Raw genomic sequence first — 25,269 nt, 5'->3', positions numbered from 1 at the left:
CACAGTCTTCTTAACCCTGTGTTGTTGTTTAGTCACTAAGTCGTGTCCGACTCTTTTGTGACCCCATGGACTGTAGCCCCCCAGACTCCTCTGTCCATGGGATTTCCTAGGCAGTAATACTGGAGTGGGTTGCCATTTCCTTCCCCAACTCAGAGGATCTTCCCAACTCAGGGATCGAACCAGGTCTCTTGCATTGGCAGACAGAAAATTTGCACTGAGCCACCTGGGAAGCCCTGCCATCTGACAAATGAGGCATGTCCCCGACTACATCTACATCTCTCTGCTTTGACTAGATGCTGCTGCTACCATGACCCTCCCAGCCCCTGGGATCTACTGGTTAATCCAGCCTCTGTAGACCAATCATCTACATACCTTCCATGGCAATTTTGTCCACCCAAGTGAGCCCTGGCCTCCAAGGTAGAAACTGACCACTTAGCCAACCACTTTACTCTTCCTGGGTTGTGGTTCTACAAACCACGCTAAAACCAGAGCTCTCCATACAAACAAACGTGGACAATGTTTTTGTTTAAATTAAAATTCTTTAGAAAATGTCTTTAAAAGGTTTTAAGTATCAAGGATAAAGGAACAACTTTTTTTTTTAAGTCTTTATTGAATTTATTATAGTATTGCTTCTGTTTTGTGTTTTGGTTTTTTGGCTGGGAGGCATGTGGGATCTTAGCATCCAGGAATCGAACCCATACCCCCTGCATTGAAGGCAAAGTCTTAACCACTGGACCACCAGGGAAGTCCCAACATTCTAAAATAGAGCTGTATCAGAAAAGTCAAAATTCATAGTTTAGTCGGTAAAAGTCACAAAACTAGCCTAGGATCCTCCTCCACTTGATCTCTGGGGCTTATCTGGTCACATCAGACATTAAATGCTTACTGAGTTCTTGACAGATGAATAAATCAACCAATGGGCTTTCTGTAACAGAATTCCATGATTTGGGTTCTATCTTTGAAACTTCTTCTCATTGCAATAGCTCTTCATCCAACAGGCATTTTTAGGCAATTATATGTTGAAACAAGTATCATTTTCTGATGACTGAAGCATGCCAGCTTAAAGCCCTGAACTACCTATATTTCAGTCATCAGGATGAAAGTATTTGTAAGTGTATATCTTCTAATTTTGTTGAAAAGCATACATAAAACTTCATCTTTCCTATATAAGTCACAGTCATCACAGGCATCGTGGTTGTATCATGTGACAAAACCACAGGCTGTTTCTGTCTCTGCATCATCAGTTTGTAACTTCTAAATGCTCTGTCGGCCCCCCACCCCACTCCCAGCATGGACTATTTCATTTCTAATCTATGCAAATGAAAGTGAAATAACTGCTATTGCTTGTATTTTAAATAAAATAGAGTTGGTAACTTTTCTGGGAAGGTATAAAAGCTTCATTTTCTATTTCTATTGGCCCATCCACTCAGCAGACAAAGATCTACCTCAGGCCAAAGGGGATTAAGATAAGAGGGAGCCAAGACCCAAAAGAGGAAGCGCCTTTTCAAGAATCTTGGCCAAGCCTCAGAAAGTTAAAGTTGCTGAAAGGATTCCTGTACATTTTGTTCATTTGAATCACAATGAATCACAACTTAGCATGAATATATTCTATGCTGTGTAAGTTTCAATTACCTGTATTTAAATTTAATTTCTGTACACCTTTGCTTTTCAATCTTACATGCCTAGAAAAAGCAAGAGAATTAAAAAAATAAAAAATCTACTTCTGCTTCATTTACAACGCTAAAGCCTTTGTGTGAATCACAACAAACTGTGGAAAATTCTTAAGTAGATGGGAAACCAGATTTTTACCTGTCTCCTGAGAAACCTGCATTCAGGACAAGAAGCAATAGTTAGAACAGGACATGGAACAATGGACTGGTTCCAAACTGGGAAAGGAGTATGTCAAGGCTGTATATTGTCACCTAGTTTATTGAACTTATATGCAGAGTACATCATTCAAAAGGCTGGGATGGATGAAGCACAAGCTGGAATCAAGATTTCTGGGAGAAATATCAGCAACCTCATATATGCAGATCATACCACCCTAATGGAAGAAAGCAAAGAGGAACTAAAGAGCCTCTTGATGAGGGTTAAAGAAGAGAGAAGGAAACCTGGCTTAAAACTTGACATTCAAAAAACTTAAGATTATGGCATCCAGTCCCATCACTTCATGGCAAATAGATGGGGAAAAATGGAGATAGTGACAGATTTTATTTTCTTGGGCTCCAAAATCACTCCAGATGGTGACTGCAGCCATGAAATTAGAAGATATTTGCTCCTTGGAAGTAAAGCTATGACAAACCTAGACAGTGTTTTAAAAAACAGAGATATCACTTTGCTGACAAAAGTCCATATACTCAAAGCTATGGCTTTTCCAGTAGTCATGTATAGATGTGAGAGTTGGTCCATAAAGAAGGCTAAGTGCCAAAAAATTGATGCTTTTGAATTGTGCTGGAGAAGACTCTTGAGAGTTCCTTGAATAGCAAGGAGATCAGTCAATCCTAAAGGAAATCAACCCTGAATATTCACTGGAAGGACTGCTGCTGAAGCTGAACTTCCAATACTTTGGTCACCTGACATGAAGAGCCAACTCACTGGAAAAGACTCTGATGCTGGGAAAGACTGAGGGCAGGAGGAGAAGGGGGTGACGGAGGATAAGAAGGTTGGATGGCATCACCAGCTCAAACAACAAGAGCTTGAACAAAGCTTTGGGAGATAGTAAAGGACAGGGAAGCCTGGCATGCTGCAATCCATGGGGTCACCAAGAGTGGGACACGACTTAGCAACTGAACAACAACATGCCTACTATCCTTATTGGGCAGTAAGGATACTACTACTAGTTTATAGGCAGTTATCTATGGAAGATTCACCATGGGCAGAATCAGTTTACACAACTTGCTTTCATAACTGAGAGCTATTTTGATATGAAAGTGTGAAAGTGTTAGTTGCTCAGTTGTGTTCAACTCTTTGCGATCCCATGGACTGTAGCCCACCAGGCTCCTCTGTCCATCGGATTTCCCAGGCAAGAATACTGGAGTGGGTTGCCATTTCCTTCTCCAGAGGATCTTCCAAACCCAGGGATTGAACCCAGGTCTTCCACATTGTAGGCAGACGCTTTACTGTCTGAGCTATTCCCTTCTCTAGGGGATCTTCCCAACCCCAGGCCTCCTGTATTGCAGGCAGATTCTTTTCCTATGAGCCACCAGGAAAGCCTATATTTTGATATAACCTCTATTCAAATTAATGACATCATAATGAAGGATGGAAGACACAATGATCTACCTAAAAGTCTTGCCTTTGATGTGCTTCTTCTATTACTTAAATAATATTTATTGATTCTTGCTCTAAGTCCTGGAAAAACTCCAGAAAAAAGATTTTCCTGGGCCTCAAGAAATTCAGAGTGGATTGGAAAAGTCGAGTTAAAACATGGATACAAAAGGGGTGGTGAGTGCCATGACAGAGCCACATACACGTTGCACGAAGAACTAAGCCTCTAAGGAAAGGTTTCTAGAAGAAATGACAATGGAACTGGATCCGAAGGGACAGCTAATGGGACAGTAGGGCAGTTTATCTCCAGGAGAAGAAGATGAGGAGAACACTTTTCAGAGAGACCAGCAATGTGCAATTTGGGTTGCCGAGGGGGCCTTCTTACCTTAGACCACAGGACAAATTTGAATGTGGATGTGTTTGGACTCTGACCACTCATTGCACCCAACCAGTACCCCGATGGTCCCTTGAGGCTTCTGACTTTGCAACAACTGCCCTGAGAGATTGCAGGTGAGAGAAGAGCCTGGACTGATGAACTGGCCCGGTCACAGCCATATAAAGAAGGAATCAAGACCTAATCCTGAGGGAGGCCCATACAGAGCCCTTGACCAGATGGAGGAAGATAAGATTAGACACGCATTTTATTAAGACCATGCTGGGAATGGTGGAGCGATCAGTGAGAAGGTTGTTTCCACAGTCTATGCAAATGATCGTAATGCTCCAAACTACAGCACTGCTTCTAAATTAGAGATGGGGAGGGGATATCTGAGATCCTTTGGGGATATAATGCTTTAGGATTTACAGTGCTTAGGAATCGACTGAAAAGAGGGAGGCCTTCAGGATGACCCTCAGGATTCTGGCTTGAGCAACTGGAGGCAGATTACATCATCACTGAGAAGGACAGAGACAAATTTGAGAAGGGAGTCATTTTTCTTTTGAATATTTAGTGCAAGGTATTGGTGGAACCCATGGGAGTCGATGTCCGGCAATCAGATTTCTTCCAATTGAACACGTCAGACTCAGGTGCTAGATTTCCTATCAAGCTCAAAATGTCAACCAACACACGTTTTTGAGACATCTGTTTGAGAAATTCCTTTCACTGCTTGATCCAAACCCTTATTATCTTCTCATCAAAACTATTCTAAGAACAGTTTTATTCTAGAACCCAAAGGGCTCCTCCTTTTAGCCTCTAGATTCTCAGAGTCACCCTGCCTTCAGAGAAACCTTTCTTTTAGTCAAAACCCCTCTACGGCTTTCCATCGCCCACAGGATAAAGCCTTGCAAGACCAGCCTGCCCTGGCGCACTGGGCATCACGGTCCAGGCTCCCTGTCACCCTCCAGCCCTTCATCAGTCCTGCCGTCCCCCACCCCAAATCCCTTCCCCACCTCTTCTACCTAACAAGCTCCTACTCATTTTTTCCTGGCCGCTCTCCAGTGTTATCTCCAGGTGAATGTGGCTCATTCCTCACACAATGAGATAGGAAAGAAGTAATTACTCCTTTATCTGAATTCCTGTTGAATTGCGTACTTTTCTCACAGCACTAACTGTACTGTGTCCTGATTTCCCCATCTCATCTATGACACTGGGATTCCCCATAGGCATCTCTTAAGTATCTTTACATATCCAACCCTCAGTATAGGCAGGATGCTTCCTCAGTTTTTTTTTAAGTGCAGAGAATGAATGCATGAGTGTCCAGAGTACAGATTTTTCAACTGAAGAGTATTTTTCGTGCCAAATTCTATGCCTATGATGCATGCTAAGTTGTTTCAGTCATGTCCGACTCTTTGTGACCCGATGGACTGTACCCCACCAGGCTCCTCTGTCCATGGGATGCTCCAGGTAAGAATACTGGAGTGGGTTGCCATGCCCTCCTCCAGGGGATCTTCCTGACCCAGGGATCGAACATGCATCTCTTTCAACTCCTGCACTGCAGGCAGATTCTTTACCACTGAGCCACTGAGCCCTGAGGCTATGCATGAACCTATGTATCCCTATAGATGTCCATGATAAGGTACAAACATGTATCTTGTGATTCTGTTCAACAAAACCTTTCTTTGATCCTGCTTTTCATAGCTTCATGCCTGTTTTCTCTTTGGTCACCAGACTTCATTGTCATCTAAGTCTCTAGATTTTCCCATAGTAGTCTCCCCTCGTCCTAATGCAAACTGACTTCTGTTCTCCACCATTCTGCTGAAACTTTTGCTCAGACATCACCAATGGTCTTCATAGGGTCAAATCCTAAGCATAGACCCCTTCTCTTCTCACTCTACTTTCCTTATCTCCCTCTGGGTTATCAGACACTATCATTTCTGAGTCTCTCCTGAGTCGGCAATCTCAGCTGCCCGGTGACACGATCTTTCTAAAACACTGTGATGTTCAAAAATTGCTTATTGCACTTCAGAGTCTTCAGAATAAAGAAAGCTCAGTCTTCACAACCCAAGGCATTCCAATCTGCTCTCCCACCACAGCCCCACCAAGAATGCCAGGTTCCAGCCATATGGGAATAGCCACTCTGACACCCTCCAGTACTCTTGCCTGGAAAATCCCATGGATGGAGGAGGCTGGAAGGCTGCAGTCCATGGGGTAGCTGAGGGTCGGATACAACTGAGCGACTTCACTTTCACTTTTCACTTTCATGCATTGGAGAAGGAAATGGCAAACCATTCCAGTGTTCTTGCCTGGAGAATCCCAGGGACAGGGGAGCCTGGTGGGCTGCCGTCTATGGGGTCGTACAGAGTCAGACACGACTGAAGCAACTTAGCACCAGCAGCAGTAGCAGCAGCAGCCCTGTGAAAATACTTGAAACCTTCCAGACTTTAGTTCACTATTTCCCCTCTTTCTCTTCTTTCTCTCCACTAAAATCCAATTTATCCTTCAAAGATGAACTTGATTGTCTCCTTTCCTGTAAAATCTCCACTTTATCCAGAATTTATCATTCCCTTCACTGGGCTCCTAAAGCACTCTATTGGTCAATATACCTATTATAATACTTACAGCCTTATAGTACAGTACAGCACATTATTTGAACATCTGTCTCCTCTATTGAATCATGAGCTTTTGTGATCAAGAACCGTGTGTTAGGACTTTTCTGGCAACCCCGTGGTTAAGACTCTGTGCTCCCAATGCAAGAGGCACAGGTTCGATCCCTGGTTGGGGAAGATCTCAATGCCCCACGGAAAAGTCAAGAAAAAAAGAACTGTGTGTTATTCATACCTTACCCCCAACCCATCAGAGTCTCATATATAATAGACATTCAATAAATACCTGTTGAATTTAAGTGAATTAATTTGGATCAAGGAAGCTCCAAAAATAGGAAGAAACCCCAAAACAATATCCATTGCTCCCTGAAATTTACTCATGACTCAGAAGTTCACCAAGATACCAAAGTACTGTAAAATTCAAAATATTTACATAAAATCCTATATTGCAACAGAGGTTTCCACCCATGAGCCGGCCCTCGTGTTATTACTTTTTGCTTCTCGAAATGCAAGTCATCTTGCAGAACACCTCCAGAGACCAGCTCTTCCTCCAGGTGTGTCAGCCGGCCCTGAAGAGCCTCCAACTGGTTTTCTGCTTTCTGGGCTCTCTGCAGGGCTTTCTGGTGAAACTGGGACTCGTTTCCCAACTGTTCAACAAGCTTAGAGATTTGGGCTTCAAGCTGGGAGACCATCTGGAAACAAAGACACAGAACAACGATAAGCCTTGTTTCAGATGCAACAAAGTGTTAAAATCTAGTGCTCAACCCCAAAGATACAACTATTTATAACTCCAACGTTCAGATTCTTTGTAACAATTAAATTTAAAAAACAGGTAATTGATAGCTGTTATTTGCCTCTGCTTGAAATAAATCTACATTCATTATCTAGCAAAATATTTTTGATTGGTATTTTTAATTTTTACATCATTCCTTAAACAAGTTCTTTGGGAAATCTTGAGGGAAAACCTTTACTTACCCCTCTCTAGTCAAGGCTATGGTTTTTCCCGTGGTCATGTATGGATGTGAGAGTTGGACTGTGAAGAAAGCTGAGCACTGAAGAATTGATGCTTTTGAACTGTTGTGTTGGAGAAGACTTTTGAGAGTCCCTTGGACTGCAAGGAAATCCAACCAGTCCATTCTAAAGGAGATCAGTCCTGGGTGTTCATTGGAAGGACTGATGCTAAAGCTGAAACTCCAGTACTTTGGCCATCTCATACGAAGAGCTGACTCTTTGGAAAAGACCCTGATGCTGGAAGGGATTGGGGGCAAGAGGAGAAGGGGACGACAGAGGATGAGATGGCTGCATGGCATCACTGACTCGATGGACATGAGTTTGAGTGAACTCTGGGAGTTGGTGATGGACAGGGAAGCCCGGTGTGCTGCGATTCATGGGGTCACAAAGAGTCGGACACGACTGAGCGACTGAACTGAACTGAAAACTACCTTGGCAACATGGCATATGGGATCTTAGTTCCCTGACCAGGGAGCAAATCCACACCCTTTTCATTGGAAGCTCAAAATCTTAACCACTGGACTGCCGTGGAAGTCCCATTATTAACTTAGGAGTTTCAAAGCTCAGTTGGAAAGAGAGAAAAGCAAATATTGTATATTAACACATATATGTGGAATCTAGAAAAACAGTACAGGTGAACCTATTTGCAGGGCAGGAATAGAGCCAGAAACGTAGAGAATGGACTTGTGGTCACATCAGGGGAAGGAGAGGGTGGGACAAGTCAGGAGATTAGGATTGACATACATTACCATGTCTAAAATAGACAGCAGCTAGTGGGAAGCTGCTGTCCAGCACAGGGAGCTCAACTCTGTGCTTTTTGATGACCTACTAACAAATGGGTGGGATGGGAGTGGGTCAAGAGAAAGGGGATATATGTATACATGTAGCTGCTTCACGTCATTGTACAGCAAAACTAAAACAACAATGTAATGCAATTATACTCCAATAAAAAAGAAAAAAGCTTAACCGGAAAAAAGACTTCAGACATAAAGTACTTTGAAAAACTATAACCTTTTTCTAGAGAAACTCTACTGCCACATATAGCACATTCAGATTACACAGGAAGTTAAACTTGATAGATAACCTTGGGCTGTAATTGGGAATTTAAGTGCAGAAATGTATTTTTCCAAGCTTTATTTAGGACTTTGTATTGAGTATTGGTTACTCATGCACTAAACTGCAGAGGTACTGTGTCTGTGCTGCACAGTTAAGGAGCAAAGTCATCTGTTAGCATTCGAAAGGTCAAAATGCCTTCAATTCAGTGAGTCAGAATAGGGTCAACAGCAGAGCAGAAGAAGGCAGGGGAATCTAGCTACCACCTCCTCTTTGAGCATAAAGTCACTGTTCCTCTGTTAAAGGACCCCAAACTCCCCCCAATCCCCTACCTTACCCAGTGCTTCCATCCTTTCCAGGAGTTTCTCTTCTTGTCCTGACCTTCCCTTAAACCAAGAACTTAAATTTACCAAACACCTCGGGTACACCTAGAGAATATTCAAACTGATTCCGCCAAATCCCATTTTCAGAAAATGTTGAATTAAATTTTAAAAAAAGTAAGTTTAAGGTCATAAGTTTATTTGGTTTTGATGGTTTCTTTTTTTTTAAATTCCCACCCACCCATCTGCAAACAACGAAACCTAAAGACAAGAAGACAATCAAGCTGTGTTCAAATATTTTTAATTAATTAATTTATTTTAATTGGAGGCCAATTATAATATTATGCTCAAATATTTTAAAGGGCTACTATACAGAAGAACAATGAGATTTGTTCTGAGTTGTGCCTTCAGAGTTCAAGTTGAGGACAAACAGGTATATATCAAATATTCCTATTTCTATGTAAATAATTTTCCTCCTTCCCCATAATTTCAAAGTAATATATACTCATTGTAAAAAATGCATTACGGACAAAAACAAACATGTAACTAAGCAAAACCTAATTCCCATGATCTTACCAGAGGCAACAACGATTACTCTTTTAAAATAATGTATTTGCATGTATTGCTAAACTATAGTTGAGACATTACATGTGCAGTTTTGAGGTATGTTTTGCCTCATGCTTTAAGCGTCTTCTTATCTCCAGTAGTGAAGTGCCAGTCCCTGGAGGTGGCTAGGATTTGGCCAACCATTTGTTAATAATGTTACGCGGGGGACTGAAGTGCTACAGTCAGGAAGGTTCAACTACTTGATCTCTAATTTTGTGCTTCTAAGACTTTCAAGTTCCCATGTCTATAATTCAATTAATTCTATACTCCTGAATGTGCTTGAAATCAGATATTTGATGGCAAGCTGCTTAGTGCCATATCCAAAGAATGACATTTCTGAAGGAAATTTCTACTTTCATTATATACTATGAGGCTCTCAGAACCCCTCTTTCATATTTTCTACCCTTTGTTGTTGTTGAGGCACTAAGTCATGTCTGACTCTTTTCGACACCATGGGCTAGAGCACACCAGACTCCTCTGTCCTCTGCTATCTCCCAGAGTTTGCTTCAACTCATGCCATTGAACTGATGATGCCATATAACCATCTCATTCTCTGCTGCCCCCTTCACCTTTTGCCTTCAATCTTTCCCAGTATCAGGATATTTTCCAATGAGTTGGCTCTTCATATCAGGTGGCCAAAATATTGTAGCTTCAGCATCAGTCCTTCCAATGAATATGCCCTTAGTACTTACTAATAGCAGATCTGATCTTAATGCAAAAAATGCATCAAGTACAATACACAAAGTAACCTACAAAACTCTAATGATAGTATGTTGTACGAGAGATGGCACATGTTTCTGTGCCACTGAAAATGTAGTTTCATATTGGACTCTAAGTCGAAAGTAAGTCTTTCTACCTGAAGGTTCTTTGATGCTTCTATCCCATAGTTGACATGGCAAAGAGAATGAAGCCAAAAAGAAAACAAATGCAGAAAATCTCAGTTGGAAAGATGGGAAACTTGTGATCGCTCAGCCACAGTCAGCATGCTGCACACCTTACCAGAGGAGAGCCAAGTCTTCCACAGAAATCAGTAAAGACAACAAGTGAGTGCAGTAACTGACTCAGGGAGTGATAATGATCCTGAAGGAAGAGGCAGACACCTGATGTAGACCAGACTGTGGCACAGGGACTTCAGAGTCAGACAGTCCTGATTTCAAGCCCTCACCCTTCCCCTGACCAGTGTGTTAACTGAAGCAAGAAATTAACCGCACTGAAACTCATACTTTGTTCTTATGAGTAGATGAGCTAAATTAATGATCATTTGATTAGCACAGAATCTCATACCCAATTGAAGTTCAACACATTGCACCCACTTTTATCATCAGTATTACTCCTCCAGTATGTGGGTTCATCTAATCCTAGTCTTTTGTCATAAGGAGTCTGAGGAGTTTTTCAGGAATTGTCCTCTATCATGTTTCTTAAGGGCTTCCCAGGTGGCTCAGTGGATAAAGAATCCACCTGCAGTACAGGAGACGCAGGTTCGATCCCTGAGTTGGGAAGATCCCCTGAAGGAGAGCATGGCAACCCACTCCAGTATTCTTGCCTGGAAAATCCCACAGACAGAGGAGCCTGGTGGGCTACAGTTCATAGGGTCGCAAAGTGTCAGACACGACTGAAGCGACTGAGCACGCATGCACATATTTCTCAAACTGTTTTCAGATCATAGAAGCTGTTTTTCAACTAGAAATCTTTCTGGGAAAGAAAAAATAAGGAACAAATGTGTTGAATTGGAGGTGAGAGTGTCCCTCTTTCATCTTTATCCTGTGTGATCCTGAGAGTGATCCATGGAAACTATAATTCAGCAGAGTATGACTTTTACAAACACCAGTGTGGCTGACCTGGGCAGAATCTCCCCAGCCATCCTGCAAAGATTCTGGTGTCCAGAGGGCAGCAAACAACTGTGAACTTCCCAATATTCTACGCACCATAGAACTTTGCTTCGTATGCTTACCTAGATCTCCATGCATATGACACCACCAGGTCTTTTTAAAGTTAAATTTACATATTTTAATTCAAATTAATTAATATTCCAATCTGACTCAGTTCTTGGGAACATCAAACACCAGTGACCAGGTGAATGTTTCCCATCAAAACTGCAAAATTGTGTTGTGCTTTTCACACCGACAAATCTAAAGAATCAGTAAGACTTTTTTCCTTTTTTTTTTCCCTCTCCTTTTTCTTAGTATAATCTGTTAACATATCCCTGATACTCTGTGGGACAAAATGTGCTAGGAATTTCAACACTAGAGATGTGGGACTTCCCTGGTCGTCCAGAAGCTAAGACTCTGAGCTCCCAATGCAGGGGACCCAGGTTCCATCCCTGGTCAGGGAGCTAGATCCCACATGCTGCAACCGAAGATGCCTCATGCAGCAACTAAGACCCAGCACAGCATATAAATGTTTTAAAAAGTGTTGCCTACTGATGTTGTTCTGATTAAACCCTTAATTTCTATTTCTGTAAAAAACAAACCACTAGAGATGCCTGGAATGGGCAGGGAAGGAGGGTGGCTTGTACTAAAGAACACATATCAATGGACATGAGTTTGAGCAAGCTCTGGGAGATGATGAAGGACAGGAAAGCCTGGAGTGCTGCAGTCCATGGGGTCGCAAAGAGTCAGACACGACTGAGCAACTGAAAAACAACACCGCAATTTTTAAAAACAAAAAAAAGATACTGAAATAAACTATAATACTCCAAAACCAAGCAGCTTGGATTCTGGAAGTGAAATAATAATGCCCTAAGAGAACTAATTTACTTTCCAAGGACAAGGAGTTGTTGATTTCACCCGAGAGGCACTTCTGCTCTAAGATTAAATCCAATGGAAGCACAAGAGCTCTAAGCTGAAGAAAAAGCCACTTGGGTCACTTAAGGACCAGTGCCTTCTGGACAGAAACAACTCTTCTCTGATTATTCAAGCTAGATTTTCACTTAAGAAATATATAAAATGAGCTACCAGGAACCAATCAAATTATCCTTCCTTCTTGTCATATGTATGGCCAACACTATTGACTGGGCTGACCCTATACCACCACCAATGTGTATGTCAACTTCTGTTACGGTTTGAATTGGGTCCCCTCAAAAGAGTTGTGATGAAGTCCCCTGGTGCTTCAGAATATGACCTTATTAGAATCTTTACAGAGATAAGTTAAAATGAGGTAATGAGGATGGGTCCTAATCCAATATGACCGGTGTCCTTATTAAAAGGGGAATTTTGGACAAAGAGACACACACAAGTGGAGGGAAAATTATATGAAGACCCAGAATGTGATCCATAAACCAAAGAATGTCTGAGGCTATCAGAAGCTAGGTGATAGGTTTGAAACAGATTTTCCCTCTAGGCACTCAGAAGACACCAATCCTACAAACACTTTGACTTTGGACTTCAAGCCTCCATTGTGAGACAACAAATTTTTGTTGTCTAAGCCACCTTAGGTAGTGGTACTTCGTCACGGCCATTCTAGGAAATTAATACACTTCAGAGGCTGGGAGAGCTGAAACCTCTATCCTTGGACTTGCCCAGATGCCCTTGGAGCCAGGAGTGACTATGTAACATAATACTGGATGATGAAATGTCAGTGCAAGCGTATCTGAAGCTTCTGGGTAAATGTTTGGTTTAGAATATTGGAGGATTAAGAACAGAGCAGAGTTAAGAGATCAGAAAGGGGGAGTAGGGGAGTTGTAGAAATATCTCAGGTTGTTTATGGTATCACATTGAGTCCCCAGAGCTCTCACACTGGACTAAAAAAACTCCACTGGAGGAAATATAGCCTTGTGTGTGCTCTAAAGCAGAACAGAAGAAATGCCTAGAAAAATGTTTGTGAGCCTGTACTAATTTGTTTGCAATTAAGGAGGCATCGTGGGACTCACTCATGGTCAATTCTCAGCCAGATAATTATCCAGCTAGGAAATATCTAAAAGTTCAAAACAAATAAACAAAGGCTCGCCTCAATACTCTGAAATCTGAAAATATCATAGTTTCCTGTCATTGTGCAAGAAATCATTATTTCAAAAACACCTGTTACAAGTGTGCCGAAATTTCAAGGCTACATAACTGAAATACTCATTTAGAATTCCTGGGAACTCCACAGTAGAACATTCCTCTAAGAGAGAGGTTTTCAATTAGGGGCAGTTTCACTTCTCAGGGTCATTTGGCAATGTCTAGAGACACCACGGGGCTTCCCCGGTGGCTCAGACGATAAAGAATCTGCCTGCAAAGCAGGAGATCTAGGTTTGATCCCTGGGTCAGGAAGATCCCCTGGAGAAGGGAATGGCAACCCACTCCAGTGTTCTTGCCTGGAGAATCCCATGGACGGAGAGCCTAGTGGGCTACAGTCCATAGGGTCGAAAAGAGTCAGACACAGTTGAGTCATTAACACTACAGAAATCACTAGGGCTTCCCAGGTGGCTCTAGTGGTAAAGAAGCCACCTGATAATGAAGGAGACATGAGAGACTCAGGTTTGACCCCTGAGCTGGGAAGATCCCCTGGAGGAGGGCATGGCAACCCACTCCAATATTCTCGTCTGGAGAATCCCATGGACAGAGGAACCTGGTGAGCTACAGTCCATAGGATTGCAGAGTCGGATACAACTGAAGCGACTGAGCACGCACGCACAGAGACACCACTGGTTGTCACCAATCGGGGAGAAGAGGCGGTACTATCAGTATCTAGTGGGTGGAAGCTGGAGAGGTTACTAAACATCCAACAAGGCACAGAACCGCTTTTACAACAAAGGATATTCCAGCCCCAAATGTCAACAGCTGAGAAATCCTGCTCTAAAGTATAGTAAAGTACTTAAAAAGAAAATTAGGTTTTGCTATAATCAGAAGAGCATGGAACAAGTAGAAAGCACTTACTGAAAAACGTGTGGGTGGTGTCCTGAGTTCTACCTAGAATTGCAAATCCAGGAGAGTGAAAATGAATAGCAAAGAGGTAAACAAGAAAAGCAACGTTCAGTGAGTCGGAGTCACGGTGAAGGGGAGGATTTGCCAGGCCCAGGGCACATGGGTGTTACTCAGCTGGGGACTGTGTGTTTACCCCCGACAGCTGGCAGGGGATGCACCCTCTGCAGCAGATTCATCAATCTGTAAAGCTCCCATTCTTCACAAACAGTTCTAAGACAATATATAAAATCCGTTTTCTCCTGATTTTACTTGACAATGAGTCACACAAGATGCTAGCTACAGGCTTGATTTCGGGCTTTTAAAGAGTGAGGGCAGCTATTGAAAAAAAAATTACAGGCTAGGAATGGCAGACAAAGGCACTAAAAAGGCTCTGACTCATTCTCATTTTTACGAGGAGAGGGGGAGGGCATAGCCAGCTTAACCAATTTACATCATTTTGCTTTAGAAAATAAACATATACATCATGCTGACAACTTTATGCCATGTTTCACATGCTGGAATTAAAATAGTTTGAGGAAAACATTTGGAAAAATAGAAGAGGGAAGCAATAAAATGTAATGGCAAAGATCCACTGGCTATTGAAGTACGTCTATTACTATTCAAGGTAACTCATTTAATGAAGCTTTTCTCAGTCCTTTTCTGAGTCCTGTAAACTCAGTCCTGGGTTTCTCCTCCAACCCAGGACCTAAATGTGTACTGAATCACAAGATAGACTGAGTGACCATCAGAGACCCACATATGTTACCTGCGAATTAGCCACTCAATCGTGACTGACTCTTTGTGACCTCATGGGCTCTAGCCCGCCAGGCTCCTCTGTCCATGGGATTCTCCGGGCAAGAATACTGGAGTGGGTTGCCATTTTCTTCTCAAGGGGATCTTCCCGACCCAGGGACTGCACCCGGGTCTCCTGCATTGCAGGCAGATTCTTTACTGTCTGAGTTACCAGGGAAGCCCCACACATGTTATGGGATGAACATTTTCTATCCACAAAGAGAATCCTACACTTGGACAAAGGAGTCACTGGAGCTGCTGCTGGAGCACAAGTGAATTTTGCAGAGTTTTCAAAGGGAATTTAAATTGTCTTAGCATTAAAGGAAATTTACAAAGGTAACCCTGAGCTGTGTGTTAGTGTTCACTCTGAGTTTTTGAGGAACGTTAAAAGATAAAAAAGTTCATTTTCTCCTTTTGAGCAAAGAATGAACTCAGGAGAAGAAACAGTTCCTAATGGAATTAAAGGATTATATTAATGAATATCATAGAATTTGGATGTTATTTAGTTAAAACCCTCATTAAGTAGGACTTTAAAATCTGGATTTAATGACAATTTAAATAGAGTCTGGGCTGAACTTGACATGGCTAAGCAAAGCTTTATGGGAAAGGAGAACTGTTAATAATAGAAATAAGATAACAAAATTAAGCAAGCTTCAGTCATATGTGTGATGTAAACCATTTTTAAATCCAGTTGTTAAACAGGTCCCCTAAAAGACTGTTTCAGGTATATCAGGAAAAGCAGAGAAGGAGAGAGGAGGTGAGAGAGGAGGCAGGACCAGGGCACCAATAGTTAATATTTATCATTGCTATTGGCCAGACAGTGTGTTAAAGACTTCATAATAATTTTTTTTTTAATTTAAGGTTTACAACAAACAATAACCTTAAGAGGCAGATCCAGTTACAGGCCTAGCAACTCTTATCTGCAATTCCAAAATCCCAAAGGATCTGAAAGCTGACGGTTTTTTGTTTTTTTTTTTTTCCAAAACTCATTGGCTGGCAAAGCTTGACCTGACAGGATCTGGCAACAAACCCTGACCTGAAGTGGCTGCGGCTCTTCACAGTCCTGGTGGATCCCACGAAGCCGAGCTGCTTGTAGCTTTCGCCGCAGAAGATGAACGTGGTTGATTACGGAATGCTAACCAGAACCCACTGAGGAGCAGCGTGTCAAGGTCCTTTCTCCACTACCTTCCTGGGGACTATGTGACCTTTCTAAATGCTGAAAAATTCTGAATTCAAAAACCGCAGCAGAAAAATGGTACAGATGAATCTGTCTGCAGCACAGGAACAGTGACACAAATGTAGAAAACAGACAGATGGACGCAGGGTGAGAAGGGGAGGGTGGGATGAACTAAGAGAGTACATTGACATATACATGCTTTGTTGTCGTTCAGTCCCTAAGTCATGTCTGACTCTGTGACCCCATGGACTGCAGCACGCCAGGCTTCCCTGTCCTTCACTATCTCCCGGAGCCTGCTCAAACTCATAGCCGCTGAGTCGGTAATACCATCCAGCCATCTCATCCTCTGATGTCCCCTTCTCCTCCTACCCTCAATCTTTCCCAGTATACACACTATCATGTGTAAAATAGATAGCTAGTGGAAAGCTGCTGTATAGCACAGGGAACTCAGCTCAGTGTTCTCTGATGACAGAGGGCTGGGATGGGGGTGAGGTGGGAGGGAGGTCCAAGAGGGAGGGGACATATCTATACATATGGCTGATGCACGCAGTCATATAGCAGAAACTAACACAACACTGTAAAGCAATTACACTCCAATTAAAACAAGAAAAGAAAAAAGCCCACAGCAGGCCTCAAGGGTTTCAGATAGGGGTGTGGACCCTGGACTGTCCCTCTACGGTAGGCCAGGGGAAAAAAAAATCTCAGAGGGCTGTCCTCGCAAGAACCTCACATCTGGAGCAAGTGAGCATGCAGTAGAGACAAGATTCAGCATGGGTAGCTCTGCGTGCAGAACCCGCATCATTCACAGCGAGATGTGACTTCAAAAATATAATATATAATTGAAAGTAGGATTCTTTACCACTGAGCCACCTGGGAATCCCTGAAAGTAGTACAACCACATTTAAATGCTACTTTTAACTAACTTGGGCTTCCCTGGTGGCTCAGATGATAAAGAATCTGCCTGCAATGCAGGAGACCCAGGTTTGATCCCTGGGCTAGGAAGGTCCTCCGGAGAAGGGAATGGCAATCCACTCCAGTATTCTTGCCTGGAGAATTCCACAGACCAAGGAGCCTGGCGGGTCCACAGTGTTGTAAAGAGTTGGACACGACTGAGTGACTGATGCTTTGGGAAGAAACACTTTGACTAATTCAGACAACTCACTCACTGAATATGCTAACTGAAGGAGCTGACTGTCCTTAAGAAGCTTGTAAGCCCCCAACCCCCACTCACCTGTTTCCCGCTCTCTTCCTGGCTGCCCATTTCTCGAATCCTCTCCAGAATGGCATCCTCCGAGGGCCTAAGTGTGCCCGAGCTGCCCCTCAGGAGGGCTGCTATCTTCTCCCTAAATGAGGAGAGCTCGGTCTGGGAGGCTGCAGTTGCCTCCAGACTGGCCTTCAGACTCTTCTCCAGCTCCAAAGAGCTCCTCTTCAAGAGGCTCAGCTCCTGCTTTGAGGCATCCCAGACCCGCTGACCAGCAAGCAGCCTTTCTTGGAAGACCTTAACTTCCCTTTCAAGAGCTTCTTTGGCCTCCATGGCACCGAGCAAGTCCTAAAATAATTATGGAAAGTGAAGACAATAGCATTAGTAGCCAACGAGGGGAGGCTGCATTTGCTTCTCATTTATCTTGCTTACTGATGACTTCAAGGAGTTAGGGTTAAATGCTCATTCCATTCTTCATTCTAGGTGCCCTATCCTCTCTTCATAAAGACATTAAATTGTAAAGCTATGTTAGGTGAATTTAAGTGTCTGAAAAAGAGAAGGGATATAAAATCAGGGCTAGAGAACCAAACTGTGGACAGTTTGGGGAAGGAAAATGTGGGACAAACTGAGAGTAGCATGGAAACATACACACTATTGTGAAATAGAGAGCCAGTGGGAAGGTGCTGTATGACTCAGGGAGCTCAAACCGGGGCTCTGTGACAACCCAGAAAGGCGGGATAGGGTAGAAGCTGGGAGGAAGGCTCAAGAGGGAAGGGGCATATGTATACCTGTGGTGATTCATGTTGATATATGGCAGAAACCAACATGATATTGTACAGCAATTATCCTTCAATTAACAATAAATACATTTGTTTAAAGTAAGTGGAAAAAAATAAGGCCTAGGGATGAAAAAAAGGAAACTGACATACAGGACTTTTCTATAGGGACCTCTGGAGAGATTTAATGAAAATACATCACTGGCTAACATACTAGTAGATTCGATCCATAGGTAGAATATGTTTACAGGGCTATGTGTTCTCAAGCTTGGTATAGATGGAAATTGATGTTGAGGAAACAGTCAACTCTCAGAGTCCTAATTAGCCACTAAAAATTATTTGAATGAAGATAAATAACAGAGTAGAATTATCATAAAACACCATTGTATAAAAGAGAGTAAGATCTTTTTTCCAATATTCATTGACTGTGTATCTCCCTCGGAGAAGGCAATGGCAACCCACTCCAGTACTCTTGCCAGGAAAATCCCATGGATGGAGGAGCCTGGTGGGCTACAGTCCATGGGGTCGTTAGGAGTCAGACATGACTAAGTGACTTCACTTTCACTTTTCACTTTCATGCATTGGAGAAGGAAATGGCAACCCACTCCAGTGTTCTTGCCTGGAGAATCCCAGGGATGGGGGAACTTGGTGGGCTGCCGTCTATGGGGTCGCACAGAGTTGGACATGACTGAAGCGACTTAGCAGCAGCAGTGTATCTCCCTGTCTGATAAAGACAATACTGATACTGGTAGGCCCTGAAGAAAGGAAATAGGAAGGAGTAGTCAATTTTGGGGTGGGAGGATTAAAAATGGAGAGACAGAACCATACTGAGAAGAATAACTTTAAAGAATATGTATGGTTAGGTTTGTAAAAATAAAGGGCACCAAGAAAGTTACCAGTGTACCTACTTCTATTTCCTATATCTAGAATGGTCCAAAGAGACATCAAAAGGATATCTTTAAAATTCATTAAAAAAAAAGTTTGTTGATGTCAAGTTCCAAATTAAATTAATTCACATCAAAAAAGATTATGGAAATTAGTTCATGAAATGCTTTGCTGTTCTGGCTCCTGGTGACCGTTCCATTTCTCCACTCCCTTTCCAACCCAGTTCTTTTTGCAGAGAAGCCCCATTACCACCGAGAATTAAATAGTATGAAGAGTCAAGGACACTTTATCACAAATACAATACTTTAAGAATTTACAATACTTTAATACTTCACAGATTTATTTTTAGATAGTAATACAATATCTGTTCAGTTAGACTAACATTCTAATCTAGCATCAGCACTGGTGACAATAAATTGGAATTTATCATCCTGTATTAACTTAGAAATTGCAATCTAATGTGTGGTTAGAAAACTGAGTCCTGGGGCCTTGCCCAGTGGCCCAATGGCTAAGACTCCGAACTCCCAGTGCAGGGGGCCAGGGTGCAATCCCTGGTGAGTGAACCAGATTCCGCACACCACAACTAAAGATCCCGCATGCTGCAACTCAGCCTTGGTGCAGCCAAATAAATTTTTTTTTTAAAAAAGAAAGAAAACTGAGGTCCTAAATTTGATGACACAGTGGATGAAAGTTAATCCTAATCCCCTCAGAGTCCTAAAACCCAGTAGAAAATTATATATCAACTTTTACATTGAAAGAAAGTCTCTAATGCAAAAGAGGAGCCTTTCCATGACCAATGGAGAGATACTTTTAACCAAGAATTTACAAAAGTTCCTACAAATACACAGAAAACATATCCGACACTTGAGTACTATAGACGTACTGTCAGTTTGGAATAAACTAATCAATTGGCAGCTTACACCAAGAGACCAATAAACACAATTAAAATATTTCAGCTATGAGAAATTTTTTCCACTCTGATATCAGACTGTTGTCTCACTGCCTTAGAGACCATGGCCAAAACAGTTCTCTTTAACAAATCTGGAACACTAATGCTTATGTCTAATTTGGAAAAACTAATACAATTATGTAAAGTTTAAAAATAAAATAAAATTTTTTTTAAAAATCAGAAAATTCCTTCATGGTCATAGAATATAGTGGCACATGGCAGCAGCTCAGATTTTTTTTTTTTCTGGACACATTTCAGCCCAGTTAACTATATACTGTTTCTCATATGAAATGCAGGAATGTGGGAGCCAGCGACCAGGCCTCGGGGACCTACTCCTCCAGCGCTCTGATTAAGTGCTTCAGAATTCGGGGGGCGCAGGGCTGAATGGCTGGAAACAGATGGCCTCGGACAGCAAATGCAATTACTGATAGAGCTTTAAGCAGGAGACAGCAGCTGGAGTGGGTCTGGTTGCATGGCTACCTCAAGGATACACTGAAGTAATGTGACATCGGTGTCACCGGCCGGGATCCGGGAATGCTGTCAGACCGCACTGACTCACAGAACAAGAAACAACTAGCCCCCTCGGAGCAAAATCAGGACAGACTTCCAAGAGGGAACTGCATGGGCAAATGAGGACAGGCGCTATGGAAATAGTGATGGGAATCACTTAAACAAAAATTTTTTCCTAATTTATTTACTTTTGGTTGAAGGATAATTGCTTTACAATCTTGTATTGGTTTCTGCCATACATCAACATGAATCAGCCATAGGTGTACTTATGTCCCCTCCTTTTAGAGTCTCCCGCCCATCTCCTACCCCAACCCACCCCTCTAGGTTGTCATAGACCCCTAGTTTGAGTCCCCTGAGTCATACAGCACATTCCCATTGGCTATCTATTTTACGTATGTTAGTGTATATGTAACAAATCTTTAGCTTCAGATCTAGTAATGCAACCAATGTATAATGATCCTTTCATGACTACTTGTAGCAAAAACATTTATAAATCATATGATCAAGGCATTTATTTTAACTTCCCAATTAAATGCATGAAATAATGAATTGATTCAAAGGTTTGTGTTTTTAAAATATATTAATTCCTATTATGATATTTCTAACCATCCTATGGCTTTGGATATGTCTGAGATCAAACTGCCTCTCAGAACTAAAATGACTGATTATCATCAGGGTAGAGAACCTCTGGCTTGAGCTTAATTCATCCAACCCTAGACAATTTTCATAAAACTAAAAATTAGTTGGTTATTTCTACCTACTGCAGTTAATACTAACAAACAAACTCAGAAATTCCCCCAAACATGCCTCTCATGCATTGCTGGTGATAGTGTGAATAGGTATAATTTTGGCATAAATACCTAAAAAATGTAATATGCACAATATCCTTTGGTCCTGTAGTTCCATGATCTGTTAGAGAAGAAGCTATAGGGTAACATTTTACTTCAAAATGAGGAAGGCCTTTCCTAAATCTGAGCTGTCCCAGTGGCATCATCAACCTTGGAAAATAACAAGAATTCAGTTTAAATTTGAAATTCTCATTATTGACAAACTCAAGTTAACAATGAATTAAACTGTCCACGAGGCCAGTGTGTTCCTGGGCTTCACTTCAGTACTGCAAAACACTGCCCTGAACTGGTCAGACTGTGCCTGGAGGACCATGGACAGTTCCCAGCTGAAATGTAAAGGGGGACATTGTCAAAATGGATTGGGTTCTGCCTCACATGCTAGGATTAGATCCATAATAAAAATATTTACATAACCATGTTATTTTTAACTCTGTTTCAATTTATTGTAAACGTGTTGAATGAACCTAAAGACAAAGCACTGAAGACTTATAGTTACAGAACAGAATGTAAGTATTATATAACTTGACAAGGTAAATATAATGATATAATAAAAACTGTGAAATGAATAAGGGGAGAAAAAAGTAGGAGGCATTACATTCATCTTATTTCATAGCAGAACATCCAAAAAAGTACTATTTCAGGTTGTCAGGTATAGTATTGCTTTAAAGTCTTAATGGTAATATTAGAAGTTAAAATGAGAGTGTCAACTGTGGCTAGAAGTGGAAGGAGAGATGATTCTTAATTTTATTTTGGGGTCTTATGAACATTTTAAATTTTTTATAATATGAGCAGATATTATTTTAGTGTTCATTTACATTTTAATGCCTCACCATTTTAGAATCTTCCCTCTAGCTTATTAGCACCAGGTTGCAGACCCATCCACCATCCCATCGGCATCAGGACTGGGACGTCTCAGGCCAAGTAGCTAGCTGCGCAGGGATATAGCACCACCAGTAGGCTAGCTGCCTTACGACCCCGTGATTCCCTAACCCACCCATCAGAGTGCCCAGGACCACCCCCCACCCCCCAGTGCACCTCACTAGCCCTGGGACCCCTGGGACCTTACTTGGCTGCAGGAACCAGCCCCACTCACCAGCAGACAGGCACCAGACCCAGGACCACTGTAACCCAGGAGTCTGCCATAGCAGGACCCGGCCCCCCACATGAAGGAGCCAACACCAGCTCTGGGACACCTTGCACCACTTGGCCAGCTCAAATTCCTAGAAACACACAATCTTCCCAGACTGGGTAAGGAAGAAATAGAAAATATGAACAGACTAAACACCAGTAATAAAATTGAATCAGTAATTTTAAAACTTCTCATAAACAAAAATTAAGGATCAGATGGCTTCATAGGTGAATTCTACCAAACATTTAGAGAAGAGTTAACATCTATCCTTCTCAAATTCTTTCAAAAAAAAAAAAATATTGCAAAGGAAGGAACACATCCAAACTTGTTTTCAAGGCCAGCATTATCCTGATACCAAAACCAGACAAAAACATCACTAAAAAGAAAATCACAAGCCAGTATTACTGATAAACATACATGTAAAAAAAACCTCAACAAAATACTAGCAAAATCAATTTTAACAATACATTAAGAAGATCATACATTATGATCAATTGGGATTTATCCCATGGATGCAAGAATGATTCAATGTGATACAGTACATTAATAAATTGAAAAATAAATATCATATAATTATCTCAATACATGCAAAAAAGATTTTGACAGAATTCAACACCCACTTAAGATAAAAACTCTCCAGAAAGTGGGCATAGATGAAACATACCTCAATGTAAAGAAGGCCATATATGTCAGCTAACATCCTATTCAATGGTGAAAATGTGAAAGCATTTCTTCTAAGTTTAGGAACAGATAAAGGTGCTCACTCTAGTTACTTTTTCTCAATGTAGTACTGGAGATCTTAGCCACAGCAATCAGACAAGAAAAAGATATTAAAAAAAATCTAAAGTGGAAATAAACAGGTAAAACTATCATGTTTGCAGATGACATAATACTAATACATAGAAAATTCTAAAGATGTCACCAAAAAACTACTGGGACTCATTAATGAGTTCAGGAAAGTTGCAGGATAGAAAATTAATATGAAAAATCTGTTACATTTCTACACACTAACAACTATCAGGAAGAGAAATCAAGAAAACTATCTCATTTACAATTGGCTCAGAAAGAATAAATACCTAGACATAAATCTAAGGAGGTAAAAGACCTGTATTCAGAAGACTATAACACACTGGTGAAGAAACCAAAGGTAATAGAAACAGATAGAAAAATATACCATGCTCATGGATTGAAATAATTAAAACAACCATACCACCCAAGGCAATCTACAAATTCAATGCAATTTCTATCAAAGTACCAAAGGTATTTTTCACAGAACTAGAACAAATGATTCTAAAATTTGTAGGGGAATACAGAAGACCTCAGACAGTCACAACAATCCTGAGAAAAAAGAACAAAGCTGGAGGTATCATGCTCCCTGATTTCAAAGTATTACTGCAAAGTGACAGTAATCAAAAATGTATGGTACTGGCACAAAACAGATACATGGATCAATAGAATAAAATAGAGACCCCAGAAATAAACTCACGTTTATATGGGAAATTAATCTACAACAAAGGAGGAAAGAATATAATGTGGGGAAAACACAGCCTCTTGTAATAAATGTTGCTGGGTAAAGTGCACATCTACGTGCAAAAGAATCAAACTGGAGTACTTCCTCAAACCCCGAACAAGAATAAATTCAAAATGGATTAAAGACTTAAATGTCTTTAATCTGAAGACATGAAACCACATGTCTTCATGTCATTTCTGAAGATCTGAAACCACAAAACTTCTAGAAGAAAATATAGGCAGTATGCTCTTTGACATTAGTCTTAGTAGTATTTTTTGAACCTGTCTCCTTAGGCAAAGGAAACAAACTCAAAAATAAATAAATGGAATCTCCATACTGTTCTCCATAATGGCTGTATCAGTTTACATTCCCACCAACAGTGTAGGAGGGTTCCCTTTTCTCCACATCCTCCTTATTATTTACTGTTTGTAGATTTTTTGGTTTTTGATGATAGCCACTCTAACTGGTGTGAGGTGATACCTCATTGTAGTTTTGATTTGCATTTCTCTAATAATTAGTGATGCTGAGCATCTTTTCATGTGTTTGTTGGCCATCTGTATGTCTTCTTTGGAGAAATATCTGCTCAGACCTTCTAAGAAAAATGATATTGATGAACCTACTTGCAGAGAAGAAATGGAGCTCCAAGGATGGAGAGAATGGACCTGTGGACACGGTGGGAGAGGGCAAGAGTGGGACGAATGGAGAAAGTAGCATTGACACATGTATACTATCAAGTGTAAGATAGACAGCTGGTGAGAAGTTGCTATGCAGAGCAGGGAGCCCAGTCTGATGCTCCGTATGACCTAGAGGGATGGGATGGCAGGAGGGAAGGGAGGCTAGGGAGGGAGAGAATGTATATGTAACTACGGCTGGTTTGTGTTGTTGTATGGCAGAAACCAACAATGTAAAAACATGTTTTTAATATAAATAAATAAATGGGATTACATGAAACTAAAAAGCTGTTGCACAGCAAACTATCAACAAAATGAAAATGCAGCCTAGTGAACGGAAGATATTTGCAAACAATAAATCTTATGGCAGGTTAATATCCAAAATACCCAAAGAACTGATATGACTCAACATCAGGGAAAAAAAAAACTCAGATTTAAAAATGGACAGAGTGGCAATGAAACATGTAAAATATCATGTAGGAAACGAGTTGCCAGTCCAGGTTCGATGCATGACGCTGGATGCTTGGGGCTGGTGTACTGGGACGGCCCAGAGGGATGGTATGGGGAGGGAGGAGGGAGGAGGGTTCGGGATGGGGAACACATGTATACCTGTGGCGGATTCATTTTGATATTTGGCAAAACTAATACAATTATGTAAAGTTTAAAAATAAAAAAAAAAAAATGTGGTAAGAACACAGGGAA

The 25,269-nt window shown here is 41.4% G+C and overlaps 1 protein-coding gene across 1 annotated transcript in view; it reads right to left on the bottom strand.

Moving 5' to 3' along the window:
• Positions 1-25,269, bottom strand: part of CCDC170 (coiled-coil domain containing 170) — a gene marked incomplete at its 5' end in the record, with an annotated part of 67,805 nt that overhangs the window by 19,059 nt on the left and 23,477 nt on the right. The window contains 2 exons of the mRNA XM_010840905.1: positions 6,738-6,938; positions 17,320-17,637. Coding sequence (XP_010839207.1) covers positions 6,738-6,938; positions 17,320-17,637 — 519 coding nt within the window. The remainder of the gene's footprint in view (positions 1-6,737; positions 6,939-17,319; positions 17,638-25,269) is intronic.

Source organism: Bison bison, unplaced genomic scaffold (assembly GCF_000754665.1).
Source record: "Bison bison bison isolate TAMUID 2011002044 unplaced genomic scaffold, Bison_UMD1.0 scf7180017864148, whole genome shotgun sequence".
NCBI lineage: Eukaryota > Metazoa > Chordata > Mammalia > Artiodactyla > Bovidae > Bison > Bison bison.
The sequence above is the reverse complement of the archived record's forward strand: the minus strand, read 5'-3'. Positions and strand labels throughout refer to the sequence as shown.